The sequence below is a fragment of the Diachasma alloeum genome, unplaced genomic scaffold, assembly GCF_001412515.2.
Source record: "Diachasma alloeum isolate Michigan unplaced genomic scaffold, Dall2.0 Dall_scaffold_00198, whole genome shotgun sequence".
Lineage (NCBI taxonomy): Eukaryota > Metazoa > Arthropoda > Insecta > Hymenoptera > Braconidae > Diachasma > Diachasma alloeum.
Window position 1 is genome coordinate 2,215,339 of NW_021680363.1, and position 10,929 is coordinate 2,226,267.

Genomic DNA, 10,929 nt, shown 5'->3' on the forward strand with positions numbered 1-10,929 from the left:
CCGAAAAGGAGGAAAACAAAAAAATCTATTTTTCTCATTATTATTTGGCTCTAACCCCTTCACCCCCCCCTCATCCCGCCAATCACGCCAAAAATTGAATAAAAAAAAAATCATCATCATTTCACTTTTACCCCTTCGCCCCCTCCCCCTCCCGCCGACAACTCTGGACTCATATTATCATTTGGCTATAACCCTTTCCACCCCCCACCCCTGCTCCTCCCGTCGCCACACCAAAAATAATGTTAAACAACTTAATATCAACAATAATTCCACCCCCCCTTATGTATTTATTGAGTACTGAATGGACTCAATGGTAAGACTCGGAAAGGTCTTAGATTTTGCATCTTAATTTTGCGTGCATCCAATTTTTTCGCAGCATCTTAGACCTCACTCTACTTAAACCACCTTGAGAATCTTAAACTCAGATTCCACTTGAATCTTACATTTCGGATCTTATAATTTAAGATACGAAATAGATCTTATTCCTGGTTAAGACCCCTTCAGTATCTTAATTTTCATAAGACGTCGTCAAAAGATCCGAAATATATCTTATTTTAAGATTTTTTTCCAGTCTTATAGTCTTAGATCTTAGTTTAAGAGCCCTCCTAAGAGCCGAATTTTTGTAGTGCAGAATCGCGTGATTAACGGAGTTAATCACCTCGAATAACTAATAATAACCGAGATTAGTCCGAGAAATCTCCGCGGAAATTTCCGCGGAAACCGAGAAAATCCAGACAAAAGTTGATGCCTAAAATGTTATCTCCATTCGTCTTTTATTTATAAACACTCGTATAAACCTATCTACAATTGGCACATTTGAATTAAAGTAATAATATGAATCAGTACGGAGTTATTCAACCAGGGGATTGAACCACAGCTCATTAATTGCGTTTTATTTTCCTCTGACGTTGCTGGTGCACTGTCCGAAGTAACGAAACGTGACCGCTAAAACGGAAAATTTGACTATTGAAACACCTGTTGATCCAGTTAAAGTAAGTAATAATAGTTGAAGGAGTCTTACGCGTGCCGCAGCTGATAGCGCACTCTAATCTCCCTATGTTGCTGTACACCACATTGTCACTTCCGCATACTGGATTGTACTGTGCGGTCACCTGGAGGAACCAATGCTCTGAATAAATGATGGATAAAACGGGAAAGGGAGTGTGATGTATCAAACTCGAGGATCGATTTAAAAACGTCATTCATATTATTTCGACTGGTGTCAGCGCAGACCAGGAAGCTGACAAAAACCGGTTATTAATTAACACGTCAGGCGGGCTGACGCAGCCTTCTAAGGACCGGATGTCATCATCTCAAGAGTTACATTTAGCGACGAGAATGTAAATACCAGAAAATGTCAACATCAGTCTACATATTTGCGATTTGTTGAAAAGAATTTTTTAAATCCCAATGGAATTCCAATTAACGCTTTTCCAACGAATCCCAAATTGATTAATTCCAATATTAAAGACTATTAATCAATTAATTAATTAATTGTTCGTTACGTATGATTAAACAATTTTCATTAAAGTCGACATATTTATTATAATGCAAAAAATGAGAAAATTAGAAAAAAGATGTGGAGATGCTTCAAATCCTAGAAATCTAAATCTAAATGAAAAACAGCCAGATGTGATTCCAATAGAGGATTGGAATGAATTAATTGCAAATCAACTCGTATCAATATTAATCAATTAATTACTGTATTCATTTCGTATGATTAAAATGTTTTCATTAAAATCGATGTTTTTATTAATATTCAACAAAAATATTGTTTTGTTGAGTGAGATGCTCCACACTGAGTAAAAAAATTATTACTGTCGAGTATTCAATGAATAGGAAGTTATGTTTTTTTAACCATTTAGCTATGAATAATACTGAATTATTTACCGGACAATTCTGCATGCATCGAGCCATCGCTGGCGATGGCGTTGTGGTGGTGGTGCCACTCGTGTCCCGTGGGTTTGGCGATGGTTCTGTGGGGTTCAAGGGTGGAAAATCGCGAGGAATGCGACCGTCGTCATTGGGAAATTTGTCCGGCCTGTCTGCTGGACCGTCGAATACAAATCCATCGGCCTCTACTATGTCATTCTGAAAATTTAATATTTGCACGATGCTAATTACCATTAATATTTGTATGGTATTAATTAACACGTGTTCTGGAGCACAACCTCTCATTTTTTATACAGGGTGACCCTACATAGGCGGCCAAAACATTAAGGGATGAAAGAGGATGAAATTTTGAGTGAAAGCCTCCTCTTCAACTTTTGCCTCCAGGCGATAGTTAACGAGTTATTAATTATTGAAGTTCATCAATTACACAGGTGATGGGCTGGATTTACTATGACGTAGGCACTGGTAGACCACTTTTTTAAGAACTTCAGCAACGTCTCGGTTAACTTCATCGTTACAATCAAAATTATTTTCATAACAATTTAATTTCTGCATCAAAGAAAGAGCGATGGAGAGGAGGGGGGGAGGGGGGGGGGATCAGTTCAGATCCATTTAATAGATTCAAATGAACTCAAAATAATAATTCGGTAATTATCGCCCGAAGTCCAAAGTCGAAGGGAAAATTTCATCTCAGAATTTCTCCCTCTTTCATCCCTTGAAATTTTTGTTACTTTTTTTGGAGACCTAGCGTAAAACATCGGGGTAGGCGAAATGGAAGGTTTTGAGGTGATGTTTTTATGTTGACGTAAAATGTTTAAACTTACCTGCGGCCGCGCACGCGTGGGAGTTGACGTAAAAATCAGTAACATACCTGGAAAACAATATAATTTTTATGACTTCGAATAATTCCTACAAGTTCCACTATTTTCTCACTAACAGCAATGTTCTGAATGGTTTTCAATAACTCTTTGGATGACAATTAGCTCGGAAATGCATTTAATTATTTCAATTTCGCAAACGATTAATCAAAATACTTTTCAAATAAAAATGAGCTTGAAAATTCATTGAATTATTACCTCCACAAGTAATTCATCAAATGATCCGATAAATTTAGAGAAAAAGAAGGAATGAGTCGGTAAATTATCTAAATTAAAAATTAAAGAAGATATGAATCCCGTCCTCAGAAAACAATATAATTTTTACGACTCATTCTCAGCAATTTTATTATTTCCTCACTAATATCTGTGTTTTAAATGTTTTTTAATAATTCATTGGATGGTAATTAGCTCGGAAATCTATTTAATTATTCTAATTTCACAAACAATTAATCAAAACATTTTTCAAGTAAAAAAAGTTTCGAAATTCATTAAATTATTACTTATACAAGCAATTGATCAACTCAAGTAAAAAATTTAGGTAAAAGAAATGAATAACCCTGTAAATTGTTCAAATTACCAATTAAGGCAGATGTGAATCCCATTTTTTCCATTTTGAAACTAAATTGTATAAAAATACTCAATAAATAATTATCAATAGTCGAGATCGACAAGTCTCAATATCGAATTAGACACGACACGATAGTAATCCACCGAAGTTGCCCGATCCACTGGCATTGGAAACAGTGACACCTCAGCTTTTATAGGAATTCACCAGCTCAGAGCCGAGGGCAATGACGAGGTTGAAATACGTACCGGGTAAACTGTGGGACATCAACTCACTGGACATCCATATCATTTTCATTCCACTACTTTTATTCTTAGACCGCACACACACTTGTCGGTTCAAACCAACGTCTTTCATTATGATAAATGATTCTAGTTCGTCATTAAGTGAATCATTTGTTTTCATTTTCCTATATTTTTTTTCGCGAAATTCCACTGACGTATTTTCCTATTTTCCGCGATTTTTTACATTTTTCATTGACTCGAGGTGAACGCATTTGAGAGCATGTCGAGGTGCACGTACAAATGTCATAAAATCTACAGAAAATTTCATAATTTTTTCTTCATTTTTATTTTTTTCATATATTTAATTTTTTCTATTAATTATAAGCGAGTCGAATTTATATAAAATTCCAATCGAAATTCAGGTGAATTTTCCAGCGAAAGGACAACGTATTTTTTTATAGAATTTATGATGTTTCATAATTGAATAAAAAGTCGAGGAAAATTTTTCTTTTTGACAGAAACTGGAAGTGTTAATTTCCAGAGGCTCAAGGTGAAGGCCATCGTCACATTCATATAAAAAATGTCTTTCTGCAAAATCACTGGATAGTGACTCGTAAAACGCCCGGGAAATCCCTCCCAGACGAGACCTGAACTCTTTCATTGAATGACAAGTTATACTTACGAATGAATGAGTCGAGATGATCTTGGCCATGAAGAAAGAGAGCAGGGAATCCCCTCTACGTTCGGCCTCCAGTGGAAGCAGTCGCATTTGCAGTTGAAATGTGTCACACACGTTCAATAGAATTTTCCAAATTCATCACATTCGATGCAAAAGGATTCAGACATTCAATGTAATGCATTTTCTCATTGAAAATCTATCACAAAAAATATCTAATAGTAAAATAAAAATATCTCCATCTATTTGTCAAACTTTTCAAAATTATATTTTTTTTGTAAAGAATTTTCTACCAAATTTTTGGGACTTACTATTGAATTGTTTTCAAAATTACAAACTAATCTCACAATAAACGAATTCTATATTTTGCTGAAATTAACAGTCATTTATTCACCTCAAGAATAATGGAAAAAATTGCGATAACATTTTATTCCATCCATATCATCATATTACAAAATAATTATAAACTTATAAGGAAAAATAACTCATACATTTTCAATTAATATTCTTCCGTTATTCCCAATCGATTGAAGAGGGAGAGAAACTGAATGACGGGCCTCAGGTATTCATATTACTCCCGTATCACCCGTTAAATTTTCACGAGTTTGATTCACTGTGACAGACATATTGAATCTATACATTACATCAATATATAATCATTTTTCAAATAACACGTATTGGATATTTCAATTATTTTTCATATTTCATTATACCTATATAACTTTTTTTATATCCTGTTTATCACCACCGTTGAATCAGCATTTATATACACTCGAAATATACTATATGTATGTTTTATGTTTAATTACACACTCTGACTAATTTTTCATCAATTTATTTTCACCTCCACAGTGTCATTTTTGTTATTGCGTATCATTTTTTATACTTTCTTCAGTCGTTTATCACCTCATTTACATTCGTTATTCTTGAAACTAGGGGAAAAATAAAGCTGATAATTGAAAGAAAAACAGGAGGGACTCGCGATATCTCAATTAACGTGGGAGTCCGTTATTCTTACCATACTTTAGTGCACCTCCGCCGTTTTATGAGTTGAGGATGTCATGAGGTTTTCACATTAAAAAAATTAGTTTTTTCATCATCAAAAGCATTAAATAAGTAATTAAAATTGATAATGTTTAAATAGGTGACTGAAACCTTACGGTATCGAAGGGGGTGACATTCTGAGTCGAAAGTTGCTCTTTACCGTTTGTCTCTGGGCGATAATTAGCGAGTTATTAATTAGTGAAGTTCAAAAATGACGGCGGCGTTGGGCGAAGAGGGCGAGGGGGCGGGTTCCTCTGAAAGGGATATCAAAGGTGTTGACCTCTTGAGTTTATTTGGATTCGCTAAATGTACCTGAACTAATCCCCTCCCCCCTCGCCGCCACTCCTTCTTTAATTAAAATAGAAATTGAATTGTTATGAAAATAATTTTAACTGTAACGACGCAGTTGCCGAAATTTCGCTGAAGTTCTTGAAAAAATCCGGAGGCAAAGTTGAGCGGAGCTTTCGCCTCAGAATTTCATCCTCTCAAAATAGAAACAATAATATTCTAAATAATGTTGGGGAATATTCATGACATCCTTCATTAAAATGACCCGATCACACCAGATTTTCAAGAAAATTTGGTAAATATACCGTGCGTTTAGGCTATTTGGAAAAAACGCCATCATTTTCTTAATTTCGTGTTTATTCTCAATGAAAAATAGCTGGAGATATAATATTTAACACGAAATCTCATGGGAGAATAATAATTCCTTGATAACGATCAGGAAATTATTAATTCGGGCTCCTGAAAATATATTCCCAAAATGAACATTTTTATTTAATCGGTAACCCAAACAATCTATATAAAGTATCCGCAGTGGCTAAAAATAGAACAAAAAATATAAATCGCGGATTGCGGTATGTTTCGTAATTATGTTAATATTCATCCTCGTGACCTTGGGCAAATGAAACTGTAGCGATCGGATCACTTTAACTTGTTGTGAGAGATGGTGATGCAAACTTACCGTCTCAAAATGCTTGAAAAAACATTCTCCAGAAATTGGAGAAGCAAGCCTCGAAATTTCAGGCACAATGAGAGCAATTTAACTGTCTGAAATGAGGAAATGAATGAAAATATTCAAAAATAATGTCATGACACTGATAGGACAGTCTGAATAACTATATAAAGAGGGTGTTTTCATCTCCTCATTTCATTTTAAAGGACTTCCTTCTGTTTCGTGGATACATACGTCGTGACGCGTGTACAACAGTCATTATTATGCAAGGATACACTAGAACACAAATATTGTTCCTCATCCAGCCTAATGAATTCTTGAGACTAACGAACGAGGTGGGAATGTACGTGAGTGACTCGAGGTGGAATTTTCAACCCTATATTCTAATCTAGGGGATTAGACAGAAAAATGATTTGCTTGGACCAAGTTGCGGGATCCTTGATATGAGCAGGAATTGATTCAATTAGATTTTGTAACTGCATTCATGTTGGATCCGACCTGATTCAGATCGGGTCAGAATTGATTCAAGTTGATTCTGCTTATTGATTCATGTTGGGTCCGATTTGATTTGAGTAGATTTTGTGACTTGATTCAGGTCGCGTCAGAATTGATTCAAGTAGAGTCTGTGACTTGATTCGTGTCGCGTCTGACTTGATTCACAAAGATTTTGTCACTTGATTCGTGTCCGACTTGATTTAGGTCAGGTCGCAATTGATTCAAGTTGATTCTGCGACTTGATTCATATCAAGTTTGACTTGCTTTAAGTAGATTCTGCGACTTGATTCATATCGGGCCCGACTTGATTTAAGTAGGTTTTCTGATTTGATTCACGTCGGGTCGGACTTTTGATTCAGGTCGAGTCCGACTTGATTCACAGCAGGTCAGAATTGATTCAAGTAGATTCTAAAATTTGAATCAGATGGAATCTAATTCAATTGAAATGGATTTTGTGATTTGATTCAGGTCGGGTCCTATTTAAAATTCTCTACTTTCGACGCACTGAGAATTTATCAATTTTTTTTTTCATTCCAACTTTCGAATTTTTATGGTTAAATCCAAAATGAGACCAAATTCATCCAAATCTTATCGTTTGATTAACAGATATTACAAATACAATAACATCCATCTCGCCTCACCCTCCCTCCATGTCCTAATCCGAATAGTCACTAGGATATTTGTTTAATTTAACGGTGTGCGAGAGATAACAGTTTGGGATTTTGAAAAGTGCGCCCATATTCAGCTGGTGTTAATTCTAATCAAGGGTGACTAGAGTATGGTATCCATTCTATCGATCACTTGGATAATTATAATCTGCCAATCACGAGATTTCTATATCGAGCAAGCCAGTACTAATAGGTTTTATTTAAAAATTGATACAAGGATGTAACATTCAGAGAAAAATATAGTACCTATGCATTTCTCGTACTCCATATTCAATCTTTTTTTTTTATATTTTTTTATTATTATTTTGTTTTGTTATTTGTTATATAGTTCTCCAGGTCTACGGGACACTGAAAATTGTGTGACTAGTAGTCGTCTTGCTAATTAGCGATGAAAATTTATACTGACGACAGAAGTATTTTTATTTATTTATTTATTTATTTATTCAGTTTTCGGTAACGGTAATACTGATGTAGGCTTTCGTAAAGGACTCGTCTGCGTTTTATTTTCTCATTATTGCATCAAATTTTTCAGAATTTCAGTGCAACATTTTTTTTTAGAAATTTTTTTTTTAGTTCATATTCTCAGAGAAGTTTCTAATTTTCCATGAAATAAACTTGTTTCTGGGTTGATTTTTCGGATTAGTCTAAAATAGTCCAACTCTTGGAATGTTGAAAGGATATCCTAATGTTTACAGCACTACTGGGTATCTGCAAACATAATTGTTATCGTGTCAAATTTTAGATTATATATACGACATCTATTTTGATTTCAGTGAGGAAGTGGTTAAACGACATGAGTCGGTATGAATTAAAGATTAGTTTGTTGAAGAATGCACCGAAAAAATAGATGGAAAAATCTCGCGGATTCACTAGGAAATGTGTGTCGGTGTGAAGGGAGTGGGAGACGCCCCAGTGTGTGAGTCCGCCATTGGGAACGCGTGGTGGCGCACGCACATTACTACAAAATGGCAATAAGTGGGGAGACGCTTGTCCCGGGAATGGGTTTATTCTCACAAAATGAAGTGACTAACCTTCAGATTGAATTCTCACGTCTTGTTTCACTACTTCAGTACTGACGTTGCACTGAGAGAAAAAATGAGTTCCGCCGAAAAATTATGTTCCCCTGAAGTGATGTTTTCTCGGGTTGAATCAATTTGTGGATAAAAAAGACAACTTCCATCAAAACATGATAGTTTCAAGAGGAATCTACATCTTTCTTTCCGGAAACTGTTATTGGCAAAACTAAATAATTTCGAACAGAATTTTTTTGGGAAAAAATATTCGTTCGTCGTCAATGTATTCTTTCTGTTCGAATTCTTCCAGGGACATTTCTAAATTTTCTTCTATCAAGTTGGTTAATTTCCCTCAAGTAAATCTGCTCCGCTCCATCAAATATTCTCGCGTGGAACTTACAGTTCTTCGGCAGAGCAAATTTTTTCTCTCAGTGAGCAATGAGTAATTGAAACGCTCAAGCACTCACCGAATTTTGTCGTTGAGTCATTGTTAAGCCCGATCCTCTCGATATGATCAAGCACTTCATTCATCATATTCTCATTACTTCCAAGACTCTCAGGCGACCACCTCTTCCCCCTGACGCCGATGAATTTACCCCTCAATTCCCAATTCGGAATTTTCTTCTCTCTAAATTGGACGGGTTCGTCCCCTGATCGCTTAACAAAATGAATCTCATCATCGAAGAATCTTGAGCCTGAAATGTCAAATTTCCATCCCAATATTTTCACTCTCTCATCCGTAAATCAACCACTAATATTTTTAATACGCGGTAACGATGAAGTTTCGTTCCCCCAAGTTGAGTAACTAGTTATGAATTATCTTTTGCTGACATTACATCACTGATTATTTATTGATGGAGCTGAGGGAGAACAGAACCGAAAGCAAGCCTCAATTATTCAGTGTTTGAAACATTTACGAAAATCCCGAAAGTTTGGTGAAATCGCTTTACAGAGATAAAATTTAAAAGAGAATAAATGTCTTTGCGTTCAAACTAGTTGAACATAGAACATTCACCACCCGAATGGAATCGAATGCATTTGACAACGGTTTGTTGATCGACATTTCCCGTGAATGCATTTTCTGAATAGTAGAAACCACAGTTTAACAAAAAATAAATTGAATAAATTATTTTGAAAAAAAAAACAAAAAAAATCTAAATTTTAATTTTTTTTCAAATTTTAAATCTCTAAAATTTGTTGTAAATTTCAGTTTTCGTTCTCTGGACATTTATGTATAAAAAGTAATATGTATTCATGAGTGAACGTCCGTATGGCTTTACAACCTCGCCTGGAAATTCGTCAAATAAGTTCAACTGAAAACGTTTAAAAAAAAATTCTCTTTTGAATAAAACGCGTCTTTTTTCTCGTGTAGCCCTTCCACCAGAAAATCTCCTGGTTTTCTCGTTCCCAGCGAAAAATATAGCAACAGAAATCAGGAGAAATGGCTCTCAAATTTAAGATTTGCTAGACTCTTTCATATGTTCGCACGAAATCTCGACGAAGAACATGAACACAAAATACTAACCTAGGAAATCCGCGGGCAGTCTGTCAAGGAATTCATTGTCGTCAGATCCATAAATATTAGCAGCATTTCTCTTCCCCCTCATTCCGACGAATCCCATGCTGGCCCGTTTGTCTCCGTCCTTCTTGCCTCGCATCCCTTGAAATCCCATAGGCGCTCTTTTCTCGTAATCAAGTGGATCCACGTACCCGCTGTAGTAGCCATCCAGTCTATCCTTCTTACCCCTCATTCCCTGAAAAACAAGGGGATCTCCACATTTTTATCATGGGTAAGGTTATTTCCTACAGATAAATCAACAATTTGCTTCCGAGTGGGTACAGTGGGGTAAAATTGGCTATCTTTAATCAGCAACTCGGGAACAGCAGAGTGGAAGTTCCATATTTTTTCTCAATTTTCAAGGCTTCTGCTTCCTACCGAAAGCTTTCTAAACGTGATTTTCTTTCTTAATTTTGGGTACACATACCCGGTAATATAAAACAGGAAAAAATTATATTTTTAAAAAATATCTGTATGTGTGTGAGAGAAAATGAATATTTAAGATAAGATTTCATTTAAACGATAACTGAACACTGCGATAGAGATTATAAATCCGTTAGCTTGCGATAATTAATCCACAACTAAATTAATTCAATATAACAAAAGATCTTTCCAGCGGAACATCATTTTTCGGCAGAGCTAATTTTTTCTCACAGTATACTATTCTCGGGTTTAAATATAAATAATTAAACGGGAGAATTTCTAGAATTTCTCCCACTTCTTTTCTCTGGATGTCAGCAGAGAGGAGAAGGGGGCGTGAGTGGTGGGGGTGAGGTACTGAGTGAGTGAGCTATTGAAACACTGCGCAATGTGACGCGCATGACGGGAAAAAAGGGTGGAGAGTACATCCAGAGTGGGAGAACTCTTTCGGGGGACAACAGGCCTAGAGGAGAGTTCGCGAAAAATTATCGAAGCGGCAAAAGGACACAAAATTAATAATAATTAATTCAATTTATG

The 10,929-nt window shown here is 35.6% G+C and overlaps 2 protein-coding genes across 2 annotated transcripts in view; both read right to left on the reverse strand.

Moving 5' to 3' along the window:
- Window positions 1-754: 754 nt before the first annotated feature.
- Window positions 755-3,491, reverse strand: LOC107048913. Its single transcript, XM_015272359.1, has 5 exons — window positions 3,349-3,491; window positions 2,718-2,764; window positions 1,891-2,091; window positions 1,022-1,112; window positions 755-945 (listed from the first exon to the last, which is right to left on the reverse strand). The coding sequence occupies exons 1-5, from the start codon at window positions 3,380-3,382 to the stop codon at window positions 893-895; spliced, it is 426 nt and encodes a 141-aa protein (XP_015127845.1). The 5' UTR covers window positions 3,383-3,491; the 3' UTR covers window positions 755-892.
- Window positions 3,492-4,638: 1,147 nt separating this feature from the next.
- The window catches only part of LOC107035525 (tachykinins), a 50,374-nt gene continuing 44,083 nt past the window's right edge, over window positions 4,639-10,929 (reverse strand). The window contains exons 6-8 of the mRNA XM_015252992.1: window positions 9,940-10,168; window positions 8,882-9,109; window positions 4,639-8,109 (exon numbers count right to left, since the gene is read on the reverse strand). Coding sequence (XP_015108478.1) covers window positions 8,099-8,109; window positions 8,882-9,109; window positions 9,940-10,168 — 468 coding nt within the window. The 3' untranslated portion in view covers window positions 4,639-8,098. The remainder of the gene's footprint in view (window positions 8,110-8,881; window positions 9,110-9,939; window positions 10,169-10,929) is intronic.